Source organism: Symphalangus syndactylus, chromosome 11 (assembly GCF_028878055.3).
Source record: "Symphalangus syndactylus isolate Jambi chromosome 11, NHGRI_mSymSyn1-v2.1_pri, whole genome shotgun sequence".
NCBI classification, from domain to species: Eukaryota; Metazoa; Chordata; class Mammalia; order Primates; family Hylobatidae; genus Symphalangus; species Symphalangus syndactylus.
In genome coordinates, this window is record NC_072433.2 from 106,346,889 (window position 1) to 106,368,078 (window position 21,190).

The window sequence follows — 21,190 nt, forward strand, 5'->3', positions numbered from 1 at the left end:
TTAAATACTTTTAAATATTTTCTTTCTCTAAGTTTGGAATAGTTGATGCTGATGGATATTTAAGTTTGTATCAAACAAATTGGAAATGTTGTCCAGTTACTGGAAGCATGCCTAAGCCATACCTGGTAAGCCAAGAATTTCTACCTTTAAATAAAATTTGAATTTTCATTTTAAATAAACCAAGAATATGTATTTGAGACAAGAAATACAGAACTAATAAATAAAATGTAGTCCTGTGTTCTCAGTCACTTTACTGTAAGATTCTGTCCTTGTGTTATGTGAAAATTACTCTGAAGCATAAAATTCCTTAGTCTCTGATAATTTGGAAAGTTGACATGTATAGAAGCAACATGATACCCCAGATACCTATACATCCTGTGGATTACTAGAGCCCTTTTGTAACCTCACTAAGCTGGTTATTATATTATGCCTAAATAGAATGATTACCAGACCAATGCGTCTGGTTATTTTTCTGCAATTATCTCTTATGAACAAACAAAGTGAAAAGGACATCCTATAGCTGATACTGTTGTTTTCTTGTTCATCTCTTTTTTTTTAACAGAATATTGATATGGGGATTATGCAGGCTTTTATGAACTTTCTGTGGCTTCATAGAATACTGAATACTGAATTTATATTTTATATTCTTCAGTGAAGCTCTTTATAGGACTAAGCAATTCCTATCAGAAAAAAAGTTAAGAATATAGATTAATCGCTTCTTGGCTTTTTGGCTAGGATCAAATGAAGAATATAGGCTAAGATTGTGGTAATTTGCCCAAGGTTAATTGCCGGAATACAGTACTGATCTAAGTAAAAGCAAGCAAGCATGGGAGGATTGATTAGGGTACCTTGAAAGAATATTAACTGTGGCCGGGTGCGGTGGCTCACGCCTGTAATCCCAGCACTTTGGGAGGCCGAGGCGGGCGGATCACGAGGTCAGGAGATCGAGACCATCCTGGCTAACACGGTGAAACCCCGTCTCTACTAAAAAATACAAAAAAATTAGCCGGGCTTTGTGGCAGGCGCCTGTAGTCCCAGCTACGCGGGAGGCTGAGGCAGGAGAATGGCGTGAACCCGGGGAGGCGGAGCCTGCAGTGAGCCGAGATCGCACAACTGCACTCCAGCCTGGGTGAAAGAGCGAGACTCCGTCTCAAAAAAAAAAAAAAAAAAAAAAAAAGAATATTAACTGTTTCTCGTATTTTTATTAAACCTAAAGATTTAGCTGTATAAGTTTATGTTCTCTAAGGGACTGTTTTTTTTTTTTAACTTTTAAAAAAATGAGTTGGTTTAAACTGTGAATAACTGGCTTTTGGAGATTAAGAGGATTTTGTCTGTTTTCAGGATACATCATCTAGCCCAGTTCCAGTAGTGTTCCAGGGGAAATGGGGAGGTGGCTCAAAGGAATAATCTTTGGTGTGGTGATTTTGGGATACTTAAAAAAGAGTCATTTTTTATTAAAGAGAAGTATCTAAAACATAATTTTGAAGCTTTTATAAATGAAGAAACCTCATAATTAAGTGTACTGTTTGGTAGAATATTGAAAAATGCTATATGTTTTCTAATTTTGATGACTATTAGTAACTTTTTCATGTCTTGAATTTTTAAAAGCTTAAATATTTTTGAAAAATATATGTCACTTATTTAACGAAAGTCTGGTATCATCTAAAATTCTAGTTTCTGTCTTTTAAAACGGAAATTTTCACTATGCTAGGGGAAAATCTGTAAGTTTAACCTCCTTATGTTTTCCTTTGAACTTTTGGTTGAACTTAAGCAAAGAGATTCATAACGGGTCATGATATATGCAGCCTAATTAAATAGTTCAGGAAAAGTGTGTGTATGTGTGGGTGTCTACAAATATGAAAGAGAAGTAGAGGCAAAACAAATGTGCCAAAATGTTAAAAAGTTGCTGCATCTGGGTAAAAGATACATGAAAGTTCTCTGTATTACTTTTACAATTTTTCTAAAGTTCAAAGGAAAAAAAAGATACAGAGGATTTAAGAAAGCCAGAAACTACATGATCACTTTTTGAAGAATACATTTACTTGGTTATGACATTTTTAGTGAGAGCAGTAACACGTATTGTTTGTAACCATTCCAGACCTGGCAGTGTCATAACAAAACAGCCAATGATTTTGTCTTCGTTAGTTCCTCCTCTCTGATAGCTACAGCTGGTCTTTCAACTGACAATAGGTAAGAGATGATAGCTAAAATTGAAGTATGAGAAAGTATAGCTGAACTTTTTTTTATTGTTTCTGTCCTTTGTTTGACTAAAGTTTACTTACGGCTTTAGATACAGTATTTTTGTTCTAAAAACTATTATTTATTGGCCATGTTATTCCAGCCCCACCCCCAAAAGCTGTGGTTGTAAGGAAGTGTCATCTCCTGCCCCAATGTCTGTCTGCCTCTTTTGATTTCTGTCATATAACTGAATTCTCTGATCAAGGCCCACTGAGTTTGCTTAGCTTTTATATTTACCTGTAAGGCCACACTTTGCACTAGAAACAGGATTCTAAGACTATAGCTTCTTCAGCTCGTCTTCCGTAGATATTTCTTATGTATGTTGGTCCCCCTACACAATAGAAATAAGTTTTCTTTGTGCTCAAGAAAATTCAGCATCTCTCCTATTAATATATGTCAGTCCAACTGTTAAGAGATTCAGTGAATACAAAAAGAAGTTTCCATATTCAGCCTTCATGTATTATTAATTGTAAATGCATGTTAATCTAAAGTTACTCAAATTTTTAAGCTATAATAGTAGCTTTAAATTTTCTGTAAAAATTGTGGGTCAGACACAGTGGCTCATGCTTGTAATCCCAGCACTTTGGGAGGCCGAGGTGGGCGGATCACTTGAGGCCAGGAGTTTGAGTCCAGCCTGGCCAACATGGTGAAACCCTATCTCTACTAAAAATACGAAAGATTAGCCAGGCGTGGTGGCGGGTGCCTGTAATCCCAGCTACTCTGGGGGCTGAGGCAGGAGAGTCGCTTGAACCTGGGAGGCAGAGGTTGCAGTGAGCTGAGATCACACCGTTGCACTCCAGTCTAGGCAACAAGAGTGCAAAACTCCATCTCAAAAAAAAAAAAATTGTGGCCAGAGCATGGTGGCTCATGCTTGTAACCCCAGTGCCTTGGCAGGCTGAGGCAGGAGGATCATTTCAGCCCAGGAGTTTTGAGACCAGCCTGGGCAACATAGGGAGACCCCATCTCTACAAAAAATTTTAAACATTAGCCAGACATGGTGGCACACGTCTGTAGTCCCAGATACTCGGGACACTGAGGTGGGAAGATTGCTTGAGCCCGGAAGGTCGAGGCTGCAGTGAGCCAAGATTCCACCACTGCACTCTTTTTTTATATAAAAATTAATTTCATATAAATTTGTTGGTTACTTGTATTTGTTACTTTTATAAATTTAAGAACCTTCTGTGACAGCAAGGTTTAAAGGTCACACAGTCATATATGACATATTTTTTATTCTGTTGTTAGCTTTTTGTGTCACTCAGAAGTAATCTTTTTTTTTTTTTCCAGAAACGTATGTTTGTGGGATACTCTTGTAGCACCTACCAATAGTTTAGTCCATGGTAAGTTTTCAAAGCATTTTATAAATTTTGAAAGTCAGGAAATTCGTAAGCTAAATATTATTTATAAATGGATTTGTTACTAATGACACATATATTTATTAACCCATGAGATTTCTTTTGCCCGTGATGGCAGAATTTGAAAGCAAAAAGATGCAATATACGTAATTAACTCTTCACTGTACCTTAATGGGGGACAGTGAGACATCGATAATATAAAAATCATTTGTCTTTACTTTGAATCTGATAGCCACAGGTTATCATTGTAAACATGATGTAAACTCAATATTATGTCCCCTCTCACCACTGCTATTCAACATTGCACTGAAAGTCCTAGCTAATGCAGTAGCACAATAATAGGAAATAAAATGTACATAAATGCAAGGGAAGAAATAAAACTGTCCTTATTCACAGAAAACATAATATTCTGTAAAATATCCCAAAGAATCTACAAAAGAAATTCACAAGTATAGCAAGGTCCCAGGATACAAGGTCAATATACAGTTGACCCTTGAACAACATAGGGATTGGGATGCTGACCCCTGCACAGATGAAAATTCTAATATAATTTTTATTCCCCCCAGAATTTAACTACTAATAGCCTAGTGTTTACTGGATACCTTATTAATAATATAGTCAATTAACACATATTTTGTATATGTGTTACATAGGAAGCTAGAAAAAAGAAAATGTTATGAAAATCATGAGTACATACAGTAGTGTACTGTATTTATTGATACCATAAAGTTTATGTCATCTGTTTACAAGATGTATTTTCTGTCTGAGGCCGGGCGCAGTGGCTCACGCCTGTAATCCCAGTGCTTTGGGAGGCCGAGGCAGGTGGATCACGAGGTCAGGAGATCGAGACCATCCTGGCTAACACGGTGAAACCCCATCTCTACTTAAAATACAAAAAAATAATTAGCCGGGCATTGTGGCGGGCACTTGTAGTCCCAGCTACTCGGGAGGCTGAGGCAGGAGAATGGTGTGAACCTGGGAGGCAGAGCTTGCAGTGAGCTGAGATCGGGCCACTGCACTCCAGCCTGGGCGACAGAGCAAGACTCCGTCTCAAAAAAAAAAAAAAAAAGATGAATTATCTGTCTGAAATGGCAGGCAACTACAGCTGCAGACCTCAATTTGTGGTGCATATCAAGCAATTCAACTTTTTTCTTGTAATGTCTTGACTTTTCTCTGCTTTTTGGGAGCACTTCCAGCATTACTAGTGGCATGCTGTATGGTTCCCATGGTGTTATTCAAGGTTTACACTGTTGCACTAAATACAATGAAAAATTCACAAGTACCACAGCAGATCACTTTTCACTGCAATATATAGTTTACTGGAGACAGGACCTGCTCACATGGAGATGGTTAGCATCACACAGCATTTTAAGTGTATACTCGCAACACTTGAGCTAACTGCAATAGCAGCAGGAGGTGGCTACTAAATTATAACAGTAGTACAGTATGTACTGTAATTAATTTTATGCACTTATGATTTCATACTGTCTTTATTTTTGTTTACATTTCTCGACTGTCAGTGGCACCACTTACAATCTGTATTTGTGTGCGTATGTTTCAATAAATTTAACTTTTTATAATTTGTGTATATTTTATGGTAGTAAATGATAAAATAGACTAGTATCTACATATATTTTATGCATTCATGGCATGCTTTTTCTTAATTTTTTGGTATTTCTTGGCTATGTGGGTTGTCTGCAAGTTTTTTCAAATTATCTCAAATCTTTAAAAAATGTTCCCATATATCTGTTGAATAAACCACATCTAAATGGACCCACACATTTCAAACCACTGTTTTTGAAGGGTCAGCTGTACTAAATTCAGTTGCTTTTTGATGCATCAACAATGAACAATTGCAATTTGAAATTTAAAGAATATTACCATTTACAGTAGCACCCAAAATAATGAAATACTGAGGCATAAATCTAACAAGATATGTACAGGGTTTGTATGCAGAAAACTATGAAAATGATTTAAATCAAAGAAGATCTAAATAAAAGTGATACTCCACATTCACAGATTAGAAGACTCAATATTCTTAAGATGTCAGTTCGTCTTGATTTTATAGATTCAACACAATCCTAATCAAAATTCCACCATGCTACTTTGTAGATACCAACGAACTGATTCTGAAGTTTATATGGGAAAGCAAAGGAATAGCCAACCAAATACTAGAGAAAAACACACTTGTGGGACTCACATTATACTACCTGATTTCAACACTTATAAACTACAGTAATCAAGACATTGTGATATTAGCTTAAGAATATACATATAGATCATAGAACAGAATGGAGAGCCCACTAATAGACTCATATATATAGTAGACTTATCTTTAATATGTCACAGAGGCAATTCAGTGGAGAAACGATAGTCTTTTCAACAAATAATGCCAGAACAATTTAAAGTCAACATATAAAAAATCGAACCCAGATACAGACCTCACCTTTGATAAAAATTAACTCAAAATGGACCATAAACCTGCATGTAACATACAAAATAATAAAACTTCTGGAATGAACTAATTAGATAGAAGGCAGAATAGTGATTGCTTTTGTTGGGAAGGAGAATCAACTATGAAGGGGCATGAAGGAACCTTCTGGGATGATGAAAATATTCTGTACCTTGATCTTAGTGATGGTTACACAGATGTATTCATTTGTCAGTGCTCATCAAGGTATATACTTAAAAAGTGTGCATTTTCCTCTAGGAAGTTATGTTTCAAAGTGCTGGTCAAAGTTCCTTCTCTATAATTAATTTTATTTAAAGTCTTACAATAATAACTAAGTGTTTAGTTTATGCCATGGACTACACATGATCTGCATATATTAATTAATTTAATCCTCAGGCAACCCTATTAGGTAGGTGATAATCTCTTTTACAAATGATGAAACTGAGACTTAGGTAAGTAATTCAGCAGAAGTACACATTTAATCCCACACAGAAACCAGGATTGAAACCCAGGCAGTCTAACTCCAGAATCTTCACTGTTCATTATGCAATATTCTCCTTGAGCTATATGCAGATTTTTTTCCCTAAAATTTGTTAGGCTGGACTCTTTTTTAAAGAAAAATAGTATCGTATTTTTATATTTCTGATACTGCTGTGTCTTCACATTCATGAATCTTTTATTTTGCAAGGCTTAATCTGCTGTTAATCCTATCTAGTTCCTTCATCTTGAGCCTTGCTGTTTTTAATCTGTTAAATTTTGATTTAGGCCTTTCATGCCTCTACTTAACTTACAATTATAATGGACTTTTAATTTCCTTACCTACTAATTCTGTCATCTCTGTCATTTCTGGGTTAGTTTCAATTGATGGATTTTTCTTCTCTATGGGTTATATTTTCTGCTTTATTACATTCCTGTTAATTTATTATTAGATGGCAAGCATTGTGAATTTTACTTCATTAAGTGCCTATTATTTTTGTATTCTGTAAATGTTCTTGAGCTTTGCTAGGGGAGAAGTCTAACTTACTTGGAAACAGTTGAATCTGGGGGACCTTGGTTAAACAGGACCAAAGCAGCATTTGGTCTAGGGCTGATTTTCCTCTACTACCGAGTCAAATGCTTCTGAGTACTCCACCGAGGCTGGTATGGAACCAATTCAACCAGGGTTCCTCTCCTGGTGCCATGGTCAGAAAACTCTAAGTAGTAAGCTAGGGCAGTTTTATGACTCACCCAGTTTGTTTCCCATCTCTCAGAGATCATTCTTCATTACCTTATATCCAGTGTCTCAAATCATTGGTTTTTATATTTCATTTGATTTTTTAATTGTTTCAGGCAGGATTGCAAATCTGGTCTATTATTTCACCTTAGCCAAAAGCCGGAAGTCTATTTCTTTTATTGTTAAGTGTTTTTGTTTTTTTTTTAAATTTACTTTCAGCATTTACCTGCCATGACAGCGGAGCCACAGTTTTAGCATATGCTCCAAAACATCAGCTACTAATATCAGGTGGCAGAAAAGGTTTTACATACATATTTGACCTTTGTCAACGACAACAGAGGCAGCTTTTCCAGAGCCATGATTCTCCTGTTAAAGCCATTGCTGTTGATCCAACTGAAGAGTACTTTGTTACAGGATCTGCCGAAGGCAATATAAAGGTAAACATAGTTCATGCCACAACATCTACAAAATAAAAAGAAATCTTCAGAAACCTTAGCTCTTTAATCGTATCGATGACATCAGTCTATTTAAATAATAGTTATATTCCTTTGTAGTCAGCAATGCTAATTGCTATTTAATCTTTCAATGAATGGAATATTTAACTTGAAAATTTTCTGTTTTTCAGTTGTTTGAAAATATGTTTAATTCATACTAAAACACCAAATTTTCCGTAGATATAAACGTCATTCAGATATTAGAGTTTGTCTTGATTCCATGTTCAGGTTACGTAATTTACTGGATTTAATTTCCAGGGGCTGAGAAATGTACTGATATTTTCTTTTATCCCACATTGCTCGCTACTTTTTCATATATATTATTATCTAGTCACTTAGTGCCTAATTCAAGAATTCTGGATAAACCTTGCCTTTAGCAGTCCTTTTCAGAGTCCATTGTGTTGAAAACTTAAGACAGGTTGTTTCAAATGTTAAGCAGCTTATTAAAAATGTTAAACAGCTTATTAAATATGCAACTTGCTGGGTCTCATCCCAGAAATACTCAGTTGATAAGTAAGTCCAAGACTCAGGGATCTGCATTTTAATAACACTTACCTAGTAATTTTAATGGAGGGTCTTTTGGCCCTGTTTGGTCATTGGTAAATCAGTTTAGACTAATCTCTGTGTTATTTTAATGGTCAGCAGCCCTAGACTAGGGGGGTTTAGTTTCATCGAATTTATTAATTTAAGCACTTATTTAGTAGAATCAGATGGGTTTTTAAAACCAGCAAATTGTTTTCATAATTCCCAACCAGGAAAAGACTAGAATTATGGAATTTTTAAAAGCCTTTTTCTTAAAATCAAATATATATACACCAACAGAATTATTTTCCTTCAGTTTAAATCTACTTTCTTATTTGGACTGACTCTCTGGTTTAGAATATGCCGTAGTTAGGTTGGTTCTTTTTTTTTTTTTTTTTTTTTTTTTTTTTTTTTTTTTTTTTGAGACAGACTCTTACTCTGTCGCCAGGCTGGAGCGCAGTGGCAGCATCTCGGCTCACGGCAACCTCCGCCTCCCAGGTTCAAGCGATTTCCCTGCCTCAGCTTCCGGAGTAGCTAGGACTACAAGCGTGCGCCACTACACCCTGCTAATTTTTTGTATTTTAGTAGAGACGGTTTCTCCATGTTGGCCAGGATGGTCTCGATCTCCTGACCTTGTGATCCGCCTGCCTGCCTCTGCCTCCCAAAGTGCTGGGATTACAGTTGTGAGCCACCGCGCCTGGCCTAGATTGGTTCTTTAGTTTGTACTTTGATCCTGTGGTTTATTGTTTAATCAAGGTTAAAAAAAAAAAAGACTTGAAAATATACAATGTATTCAGAAGCCCCAATTTAACAAATTCATATGCAGGGTTGTATGAATTAATGAATTTCTTAGAGTAAATAAACGTTTAGAAAAATGATCTCCAGTAAAACCAGGAAATAAGTTGGTTTCGCTAAACCTAAAATAGATGTCCTGAAAGCATTTAAGTTCTTCACATAAGTAAAGATGCTTATAATTTGCTTTACAAACAGACACATTTATTTTGATAAGGACTGGAAATAGAAAATCTTGGTGAATTAAGTATCCTGAAATTGTAATAATTGACTTTGTCTTATAGTTAAAATATAGCTTTGCCTGGTCAGAGGGCCTCTAGGTGTCAAGTACTTCCCTCTTTCTAGCTGTTCTGATCCCTGGTGAGCATTCAATAATATAAAGAAGAGATTACCTTACTGTACAACTATACAGCAAAAGCTTTGCTGAGAGATAGGAAACCTTGATTTTAATCCCTATAGTATTATAAGTTTCTGTAGCGTTGTACACTTAACCTCCTTGTTACCTACATTGTCTCTCTTACTCTCTTACTGGATGGATTTTTAAGTATTTTGTGTTAAAGCAATCGGTAAATTACAACACTGTATACAGAGTCAAGGTGTTATGATCCTAGGCCTGCACAGATTTTTCTCTATTTTTGTTTTGGAAATTCCTTACTGCACAGGAATGCAGGCCTAAAATTTTCATTTGGTTTCTTTTCCTTTTTTTTTTTTTTTTTTTTTTTTTTTTTTTTTTTTTTTTTTTTGAGATGGAGTTTCACTCTCGTTGCCCAGGCTGGAGTGCAATGGTATGATCTTGGGTCACTACAGACTCCACCTCCTGGGTCCAAGCAATTCCCCTGCCTCAGCCTCCTGAGTAGCTGGGATTACAGGCATGTGCCACCTTGCCCGGCTAGTTTTGTATTTTTAGTAGAGATGGGGTTTCTCCATGTTGGTCAGGCTGGTCTTGAACTCCTTACCTTAGGTGGTCCGCCCGCCTTGACCTCCCAAAGTGCTGGGATTACAGGCATGAGCCACCGCACCTGGCCTCATTTGATTTGTTAAGGTCGTCATCAACCCTAATTTTCCGTTTGTTCTTAATATCTTTCAGATTTGGAGTCTCTCTACCTTTGGTCTTCTCCATACTTTTGTCAGTGAACATGCTCGGCAGTCCATTTTTAGGAATATTGGAACTGGAGTGATGCAAATTGAGACAGGGCCCGCAAATCACATTTTCTCCTGTGGAGCTGATGGAACAATGAAAATGAGAATACTGCCAGATCAGTTTAGCCCTTTAAATGAAGTGTTGAAAAATGATGTCAAATTTATGCTATAACATTTTTACAATAAGATGTACAATTTATTACCTACATAGAAGTGGCCAACAGATGTAATATACAGTGATCATTCTTTATGCCACAAATTAGCTAATGCTTTCTTGTTTTTTATTTATTTTATGGAGCTTTGCCCTTGATGCACTGATGCCTTAAAAATTAACAAGGTCATTCAGAAGTAGATTACATTGCCTAAAGTAGAATGTGTAAGTAATGCTATAATAATACATATCATAGTATATTATAATCAGTATGTCATAGTGTTAAAGGTGTTTTGTTTTCTTATTGATACTTTTCCACAGGCATCTCTGCATGAATTTCTTCCACAGTAAAAATACCTTTTTTGTAAAGACAATTGTACATAATACCCATCACTTAATTCACCACACTCTCATTTCCTTTATTAGCGTTGTGCATCTCAAACTCTTCTCTTAATTAATGATAGATATTTGAGTAAGAATGAAAAAAATAATGAACATCTTCATTAAAATTGTCATTGAGATGTCAGTGATAAATGAGCCAGATGGCTCATTATGTAAGGTTTTCAGTAGTTTACCCTCTGGAACCCAAGTTATATGTATGTATACGTGTGTGTGTGTGTGTGTGTGTATCTTACACATCTTATTTGAACTTAGTTGTATATATTAGTGAAAACTGGTTTTTCATGTGTTTTGTGCCATAACAACTATTGCCACCAGAATAAATTTTTTTTGCAACTGTGCTTTTCATTTTTAAAAAATTTTTGAATTCCCATCCTAATTTTCAAATAAGTTTCAAGGAGACTGTCAGGACTATTATTTTAAAGATTAGATTTAGTCAAATAAGTCTTAGCAGGCAATAAAGTTTCTGTGGTGGCATATATCATATAAGACACTTAAAGTAAGTTTGTGAATTTGTCAGCTTTTCGAGCATCAAACAAATATTTTACTTAAATTTTATTTTGTCTTATTTTTAGGTGCTTTTAATCTCAAAATTCTGAAAAGCTAATAGCAGTGTTTTCAGAAACAAATGTGAAAGCAGTCAAATTAAGTAGATACTATTTAGAAATGTAAAATACTTTCCAGATCTACCATTAATAGAAAATAAACTAAACCTTATATTTTATTTTTGCCAAAATATTTTATTATAAAATATGACCAAAATATTTAAAATGCACAGTGCTTTTAACTTAAATGTGCTAACCCTGTTTCTGTCTGTTTTGTGCTGTATCTTTTCTGATTCAGAATTATAGAAAACTTGATAAATACTTGATTTTAACCAATGAGACTACAGGCAGATGGGACTAAGTGTTTATGGGACAATTATATACTATTTAACTTAAATATATTTTGTTTAATAGGAAATATATAATAAGAGCATTTTATGTAATAAAATGTGGGCAACGATTATCTTGGAAATTAAAGAGTCAAAGCAAAGAAATGAAGGGCTGGTAAAATGAATTTTGTAATATCCTCAGGATACTTTTATCTTAAAAGTATGTTGTTAAAGATTTTGTAAATTGTATTTCAACAATTTTAAATGTGTTGAGCAAGTTGCAGTGAAAACACTGTCATTATGTAGAGATAATAACCTGTACCTATAAATTGTGCAATAACCTTATGTGACTATTTTGCCATGGAGAAATCTGACAGCACCGCAAACAATAGTATTGTTTGATGTAGTTAACCTTAAGTTATTTTTAAGTAATTTCTTCACAAATCAAGATTCAAACAGCTTTAAACACTTCCAATGAGATAAAATATTTACGATTATGCTTATTAGAACAAAAGGTGTTAAGGATGAACTAAATATTTTAATTGAGCATTTATATGGATAATCATACATTATGTAAGCCCATATGTATTTACATCCAGAGTCATAATATTTTAAATAAACAATCATGCAGAAACTTTTTTAGGGGGTATACTATTGTTTTAGTATCTTTGCCAATTTAGCTGACTTAAAATATGTGACATTTTAAAATCAAGAATTTCTGTATTTGTATTTGGTTAATGTAAGGAGGATGGAATAACTTTCCCAAATACCCTGTTCTTTTCTACAGTCTTTTTAAGTTGATAGGTAAGCAGCATTCAAGGAAGGTGGGAATAAAAATTGTTGAAATGTTTAAGAATAGAATGATGTACATATATGTAAAATTTCATTATCCACATTAATGGAGTGGATACATCAAAATACATTTTTTAATTGTGTGTTTCCTAAGAATGTGGGTTCGTGATCATATAAGGATTCACAACATTAACAAATCTTATTTTCTGATATCTAGGATTTTTCTTAACTAAAACCATAGACCAGTCATCTCCATCCTCCTTTCTTGCTCTTTGCCCTTGCCCTCCCTTCTTTGAAAAAAAAAATTTTTTCTTTTAAATTGCAGAAATTTCTCACATTGGTCTCAACAATGGAAACACAATACAAAGACACATTCAAAGAAAAGTCTATACAACCTTAGGGTGGAAGTGATCTTTTTAACAAGATTGGAAACACAGACATATTTTACTTAATAAAAAACTTTAATGTCATATAGCAGGGACCACCATCAAAGTTAAAACAACAAGTAGACTAGAAGAAATATTTGTATAGTAATAGAAAACATGTCAGTGTCCCTGTATACAAAGAGAAGGTTAAGTTATTGGAGAAGTAGTCACACTGTGAATAAGCAATTCACAGAAGAGGACATTGAAAAAGTCAACAAATATAAAGTACGTTCATCTTAATTATAAGGGTTAATGGAATGTTTTCTAAAAAGGATTACCGTAATACTAGTTTTTATCAGATTGGTTTAAGGTTAAATAGTGACAATATCCATTTTGGTGAAGATGCAAGGAAATTGGCAGAAACATTGCTGGCAAAGTTATCTGGGTGTGAATTAAAATCGAATACAGATAACTTTCAGTGAACAACTTTCTGAGAAATTATAAAAATAAAAGCTTCCATGCACAAAAATGTAAGCACACAGATGTTTTTTGAAACATATTCTAGAGGCCGGGTGTGGTGGCTCACACCTGTAATCTCAGCACTTTAGGAGGCTGAGGCAAGCACAGATCACTTGAGGTCAGGAGTTTGTGGCCAGCCTGGCCAACATGGTGAAACCCATCTCTACTAAAAATACAAAAATCAGTGTAGTATGGGGTTGTGTGCCTGTAGTCCCAGCTACTCAGGAGGCTGAGGCAGGAGAACTGCTTGAACCTAGGAGGTGGAGGTTGCAGTGAGCCAAGATCACACCACTGCACTCCAGCCTGGGTGACAGAGCAAAAGTCTGTCTCAAAAAAATAAAAATAAAAAAACTGGAAATCTAAATGTTAATTAGCAAGTAAATGGTTGAATAAATTGTGGTACATACATGTAATATTATAGAATAGTCTCTCACCACTAAAAAGAATGTTAGGTATGTATCTGTTGGCCTGAGAAGAGGTTGATAAGGAAAAAAAATTACAGAGCAAAAGATACAATATCCTATATTGTTTAGATTTTTTTAAATACATATGAACAAAGAAATGCGTGTGGAAAAAATACACAAAACTTTTAGCATTGGGAAAAGGAATAAGGGTGTAATATTTTTCCAAACTCCTTTAAACGTCACTCATTAAAGTAATACCAAAGATAGTTTTGTTGAATGTGTGTACGTGGGAAAAATAACTTTATTTTTAAACCAAATAGTACTTCATGACTTCGGGAGCTGCTCTGTTGAATAAAGTGATCTGGTGTCAGGAGCACTCCTCTTTGAATTGTTGAGATATTTTTGGTGAAATTTATTTAAGCTGAATGTTAAAATGTTACCCTTTGGAGCGGGAGTGCCCAACCCATGGGCCACAACTGGTACCGGGCTGCACAGCAGGAGGTGAGTGTTGGGCAAAGCTTCATGTATATTTACAGCTGCTGCCCATTGCTTGCATTACCACCTGAGCTCCACCTCCTGTCAGATCAGTGGAGGCGTTCGATTCTCATAGGAGCAGGAACCCTATTGTGAACTGTGCATGCAAGGGATCTAGGTTGTGTGCTCATTATGAGAGTGATGCCTGATGATCTGTCACTGTCTCCCATCACCCCCAGATGGGACCATCTAGTTGTAGGAAAACAAGCTCAAGACTCCCACTGATTTTATGTAATGGTGAGTTGTATAATTATTTCATCATATATTACAGTGTAATAATAAACTGCACAACAAGTGTAATGCACTTGAATCAACCTGAAACCATCTGACTCCGCGGAATAATTGTCTTCCCACAAAACCAGTCCCTGGTGCCAAAAACGTTGGGGATTGCTGCATTGGAGTACCTGGAAAAAGTTGATCATAGATTATTTGAATGTGCCTGTTAGTATTCTAGAAATGTCTGTAGATTTTAGTACAGTTATTTTCAAAGCTGAATCTGCTTTTGAGCTTTTCAAGATGTTTTTTCTTAACGCTTGGCTGTCGTTGCATATATATATATATGGTCCATTACTCAAAGAACACTGAGAGTGTCACATTGTTTCACAGGGGTCCTTGGAACAAAAACACTAAGTTCTTCCACTGCAAATACAGATGAGTAATAGAAACAATTGGTGTGACAACACATTTCACTCCACAGTGGAAAAAATGCTTTATTCACGGACAAACAATTTTCTATTCAATGTACAGGTATGACCTGTGTAACAGAACTCAGCCAGTATGGTGTATCCCTGGACATACGTTAAATAAGTTTTAAAAATCCTTTGGAATCTACTCTTAGCATCATTTCTGAAATTGCAGCATATTTATTTTTTGAAGCCATACCTTTTTTTTTTTCCAGTTTTTTCTGAACACAAGCAAAGATAATTCCTTAAAATAAAATCTGGTTGTCTGTATTTGGGTTGTTTCATTCTGTGTTTTGCAGAAAATGCATCAGATTACTATGGCCATTCAGACATAAAGATAACTAAGCAAGCTACAATACTTGCAATGTATTTTAAGATCTCATAGGGCTTTTTCCTAATGAGAAGCTTTATGACCGGGGAGAATGCCCCATCTGGAGTTTACATTAGACAAAACTTCATGTGTAAATGGATGTAGCCCCACAAATGAGGCATTTCTTCTGATAATGCAGTTCCACAAGAAACAGCTTAGCAAATGAAGCTAGGGCTAGACTTCACCCCAACACATCCCCCTAATAAGTTATATAAGCATTCACCATGGCCCTGTACCCCATAGTCAGAAGCCCAAGATTCTTACACAGTAATGACAGTCACCTAAATTTCAACTGTTCCACAAATTTATTTAAAGAAGAAAAAGAAAAAATCACTTAGATACCATACCTAAGCATATTAGATGGCAGAGAAGGCAGCAACCTTTAAATTACATGTAATTTAGGAAATAAATATCTGAGTCTCCCAGACCCCACACTGTAGCAGAAAATGATTGGAAGAGGGGTACATAGAAGAGTGCAGAAGGATTCTACTGGTACTGACAAAATATGAACTGGAGTTTAGAAGGAGAGGGTCTCATTCTGAATGGTGAAATAGAACAAATAACTGGCTACTGAAAAATAGTAAGAGTTGGAAATTGTATGTGATTAGATGTGAATATTTTGGGAAATTAGTTCTGAAATAGGCCATCTTCAGAGGAACTGATGTCCTTTGGAGGCTTATTGGTGAAGGGGAAAAGGGAAGTAAATGAAGGTAAGTGTCATTTAACAAGATATCAAAGAATCCAAAAATATCCTCCATAAAGGGGTGTGATTTTATTAAAGGAAATCGTGATTCACTTTACAAATAAAGCACTGTGCTCCTGAATGTAAAAAACAGCCCCCATATTCTTTCCTACACTTGTCCATAAGATTGTTTACTATTATAACGTGAATAGTTTACACCACATGTGAAAAAAAAAATCCATACAAATTTACTCTCAAAACATTTCTTTGAACATAACAAAAACACTCTAGGCCAGGTGCAGTGGCCAGTTCCTGTAATCCCAGCACTGGGAGGCCCAGGCAAGAGGATTCCTTGAGCCTAAGAGTTCAAGACCAGCCTGGGCAACAAACGGAAGACCCCATCTCTACAAATAATTTAAAAATCAGCCAGACATGGTAGCACATTCTTGTGGTCCCAGCTACTTGGGAGGTTGAGGCAGGAGGATTGTCTGAGCTGGGGAGGTTGAGGCTGCAGTGAGTAGTGATCACACCACTACTTCAGCCTGGGTCCAGAGTGAGACCATATCTCAAAAAAAGCGGGGGAGGAGGGGTGGCTCATGTCTCTAATTGCAGCACTTTGAGAGGTCAAAGTGGGAGGATTGCTTGAGTCCAGGAGTTCAAGACCAGCCTGAGAAACATGGTGAAACCCCTTCTACAAAAGAAAAAAAAAAAAAAATAGAAAAATTAGTCATGCGTGATGTCACGTGCCTGTAGTCCCAGCTACTCAGGAGGCTGAGATGAGAGGATTACCTGAGCCTGGGGAGACCAAGGCTGCAGTGAGCCATGATTGTGCCACTGCACTCCAGCCTGGGTGGACAGAGTGAGACAGTCTCAAAAGTAAAAATATAAACCACCCTCAATAATTTCATGAAACAGAGGAAATCAGTAATTCAAAACATTGTAACTTATTAATTGATTGACAGGGTGTCACTCTTGCCCAGGCTGCATTTACAGGACCTGCATTTACTCAGGAATGAAAATGGCAAAATTATCTCATAAATCAAGGCTAAATTAGAGATGGCCCAAGGGAGGAGAGATATGACTGAAAGCACACACATAACAGGACAGAAATTAAATGAGCCAAAAAATGAAGTAAAAAATTCTTGTAGAGAACATAATAGATACAGAACACAGACAAATATGCAATGTTTATGGGAAGGCAGAACTCTGGGTGCAGAGCCACGAGTTGCAAGCCCAGAGAGCAGAGCTTTGAATCACAGGGTTATTCTCAGGCCTTGAAGCTGAATGGAATTTTCCCTGCTGTACTTTGAAATTGCTTGGGACAATGTCAGCACCCCATCAAAAATTACTGGACAGGAACAAAAGCTGAAAAGTGTGACTCATATGAGAGAAATATCAGTCAATAGAAACAGAAAACATGGGCCAGGTGCGGTGGCTCACGCTTGTAATACCAGCATTTTGGAAGAGCAAGGCGGGTGGATCACGAGGTCAGGAGATTGAGACCATCCTGGCTAACACAGTGAAACCCCGTCTCTACTAAAAAATGCAAAAAAATTAGCCGGGCGCAGTGGCGGGCGCCTGTAGTCCCAGCTACCCAGCTACTCGGGAGGCTGAGGCAGGAGAATGGCAGGAACCCGGGAGGCAGAGTTTGCACTGAGCAGAGATGGCGCCACTGCACTCCAGCCTGGGAGACAGAGCGAGACTCCGTCTCAAAAAAAAAAAAAAAAAAAAAAAAAAAAAAAAACCATGGCGGACTAGAACTTCTGGTCCTTGTCTGTCTCACAAGGACAACCAAAACAATGAAAACTACATTTTAGTCTGGGCATGGTGGCTCATGTCTGTAATCTCACTACTTTGGGAGGATGAAGTGAAAGTATCACTTGAAGCCAGGAGTTTGAGACCAGCCTAGGCAACACAGCAAGACTCCATCGCTACAAAAAAATTATTTAAAAATTAGCCAGACGTAGGTGTTGCATTCCTGTAGTCCTAGCTACTAGGGAGGCTGAGATAGGAGTATTGCCCAGAAGTTTGAGGTGTATCACAGTGAGCTATGATTGCACCACTGCACTCCAGCCTGGACAACAGTGAGACCCTGTCTCAAAACAAAACACTACATTTTAAAAACAACAAACAGAAATAAAACAGAGGGAGAGTGCCAAAGTGTCTCAGAGGAGTAACATAAATCTGGATGGGAACGGAAACAGATGGCCACATAGAAAACAGAAGAAAACATTGGGCCTCTACCACCCCATTCCCCAACTAGGATTGGCTGAAAACCAGGGGGAGCTTCTCCTTTCAATAAGGAGGTAGGAATGAGGATTGTAGCAACTCCCATCAATAACTAGAATACCAAAAAAAAAAAAGGATAGGAGGCAGGACTAAATCACAGCTCCCACTCATACAGAGAAGTGGGTGGAGATACATTGTGAACTCTTGCTCCAAGAACTAATGCAGGAATATACCAGGAAAGATGAGCGAATTCACAGACCCTTTGAAGGAAGTGGATTGCTCTTGTAGGACCCAGGAAATAGCCCAAATACTGTGAGTGCCCAAACTGTGAAAGTGGGAAAGAGGGATCATCTGCCCCTGAACACACACCCTCACTGGGGAACTCGAATGTTCAGATCACAGGAGAAGGATTTGACCTTACCAGGAGCTGAGACAATTTAGAAAGCCAAGCAAATTACATGGGTAGAGGAAGCAGTGGGAAAAGCCCTGTGGGCTCTCTGGGTCCCCACGAAAGCCATTTCTGACTTGTCTCACAAGGATCCTTGGGGAGGTCTGCCAGAGGAACAGGGAAAAGACCACAGGGAGAAGGAAACCTCCAGCTGAACTTTGTAACAATCCCAACTAAACACAAAGTCTCCTGGCCAGAACTCTGGGGATGGTGTGAATCCTGTGCAGACCAATAGGTGGGGAGGGGCGAAAGCCCTGCTTGCTTCCTCAGCCAGGAGGCTGGTAGCCTGGGGCAAGTTCTCAGCCCTGCTTGCCCACTGCCTGGAAACTAACTAGGTGCTGTTGGTTGGGGGGCACGGTGAGCATGAGATCAGCCTTTTCAGTTACATGGGAACTGGGTGAGGCCTGTAAATGCCAGCTTTCCCGCACTTCCCTGACAACCTGCACGACCCAGCAGAGACAGCCATAATCCTCCCGGGAACATAACTCCATTGACCTGGGAGCCACACCCCCATCCCCAACAGCCACCACAGCAAGCCCCGCCCAAGGAGAGTCTGAACTCAGACATGCCTAACCCTGCTCCTACCTGATGGTCCTTCCCAACCCAACCTGGTAGCTAAAGAAAAAGGTCATACTCTCTTGGGAGTTATAGGGCCCTGCCCACTGGCTGATGCTCTCTTGATAGCACCACCTCCTGGTAAGAGGTCAACCAGCACAAAACTAGTGCATTAAACAACTACAGCTAAAGACACTCAGAGTCCATTTTACTGCTGCCACCTCCACAAAAGCAGGTACTGGTATCCATGGCTGAGAGACCTGAAGATGATTCACATCACAGGACTCTACGCAGACAGCCCCTAGTAGCAGCCCAGAGCCTGGCAGCCCTGCTGAGTGGCTAGATCCAGAAGAGAAATAACAATCACTACAATTTGGCTCTCAGGAAGCCACATCCCTAGGAAAAGGGGGAGAGTACTACATCAAGGGAGCACCTCATGGGACAAAAGAACCTGAATGGCAGCCTTGAGCCCCAGATTTTCCCTCTGACATAGCCTACACAAATGAGAAGGAAACAGAAAAACAATTGTAATATGACAAATTAAGGTTCCTTTACACCCCCCAAAAGTCACACTAGCTCACCAGCAATGGATCCAAACCAAGACGAAATCCCTGAATTGCCAGAAAAAGAATTCAGAAGGTCAATTATTAAGCTAATCAAGGAGTCACCAGAGAAAGGTGAAGTCCAATTTAAGGAAATAAAAAAAATGACACAAGATATGAGGGGAAAAATCAGTATGTGTAATTGTGTCAATTAAAAACAATAAAAGCATAAAAGAAAAAAGACACTCAGAAATGACACATAATGGAATTAATAGAAAAGGGCTGTAAAACAGCTATTGTAAATATGCACAAGATCTGAGGAAAAACATTAATGAAAAAAGCAGATGGTAGAAAGAATTATATTGAACTTTTAGAGATGAAAAATACAATATCTGAAATAATTAACTGGATGGGCTTAATTCTAAAACACTTTTGAAGAAAAGATCAGAGAATTTAAAGACATGGCAAGTGAAGCTATTCAAGAGAAAGCAAACATAGTAAAAAAAAATTAGAAAAAATACAAGAGAGCAAGGAACACTGATCAATTAATGATGCTATTATACCAAGTGGTATGATACACGTACTTAGAGTCCCAGGAGAATGAAAATAAGAGGAAGAAAAAATACTTTAAAAAATAGCTTTAAAATTTTCCAAACTTGATGAAAACTATAAATCTGAAGATACAGGAAACTCAAAAACCCATAGTTGAGGCAAGATCTGGCTCTATTGCCCAGGCTGGAGTGCAGTGGCATGATCTCAGCTCACTGCAACCTCCATCTCCCAGGCTCAAGTGATCCTCCCACTTCAGCCTCCTGAGTATCTGGCACTACAGGCACACACCACCACGCCTGGCTATTTTTTTTTTTTTTTTTTGTATTTTTGGTAGAAATGGGGTCTCGCCAGTTGCCCAGGTTGATCTCGAGCTCTTGAGCTCAGCGATCTGCCCACCTCAGCCTCCCAAAGTGCTGAGATTACAGGTGTGAGCCACCGTGCCTGGCCTCCATAACTGGATTAACACACATACGTACCGCCATGATACCTCACAATGGCATTGCTGAAAATCAGTGATAATGAGAAAATGATAAATGTAGCCAGAGAAAGCAATATATTATGCAACGAAAAACAATATAAACCAGTCTTTTCTCAGAAACTATGCAAGTCAGCAGACAATGGAACAATACCTTTAAAGTGCTGAGGAAACAACAAAGACAAACAAAAAATCCATATCCAGCAAAAATATCCTTCAAACATGAGGGCAAAACAAAGCCCTTTTAGACAAAAGAAACTAGTGAATGTGTAATTTGTTGCCAATGCATCTGAACTACAAGAAATATAAAAGGATGTTTTTTAAAGATTCAATGCTATTCTTGTCAAACTACCAATGACATTTTTCACAAAACTAGAAAAAAACTATTTTAAAATTCATGTAGAACCGAAAAA

At 37.4% G+C, this 21,190-nt stretch overlaps 1 protein-coding gene across 8 annotated transcripts in view; it reads left to right on the plus strand.

The window, feature by feature from the left end:
• Positions 1–12,265, plus strand: part of DMXL1 (Dmx like 1) — a 185,086-nt gene extending 172,821 nt beyond the window's left edge. For all 8 annotated transcript variants that reach the window (XM_055298757.2, XM_055298758.2, XM_055298759.2 and 5 more), the window contains 5 exons: positions 33–125; positions 2,099–2,190; positions 3,523–3,575; positions 7,475–7,692; positions 10,151–12,265. In XM_055298757.2, the coding sequence (XP_055154732.1) occupies positions 33–125; positions 2,099–2,190; positions 3,523–3,575; positions 7,475–7,692; positions 10,151–10,375 (681 nt within the window). In that variant the 3' untranslated portion in view covers positions 10,376–12,265. The remainder of the gene's footprint in view (positions 1–32; positions 126–2,098; positions 2,191–3,522; positions 3,576–7,474; positions 7,693–10,150) is intronic.
• The last annotated feature ends 8,925 nt before the right edge of the window (positions 12,266–21,190 follow it).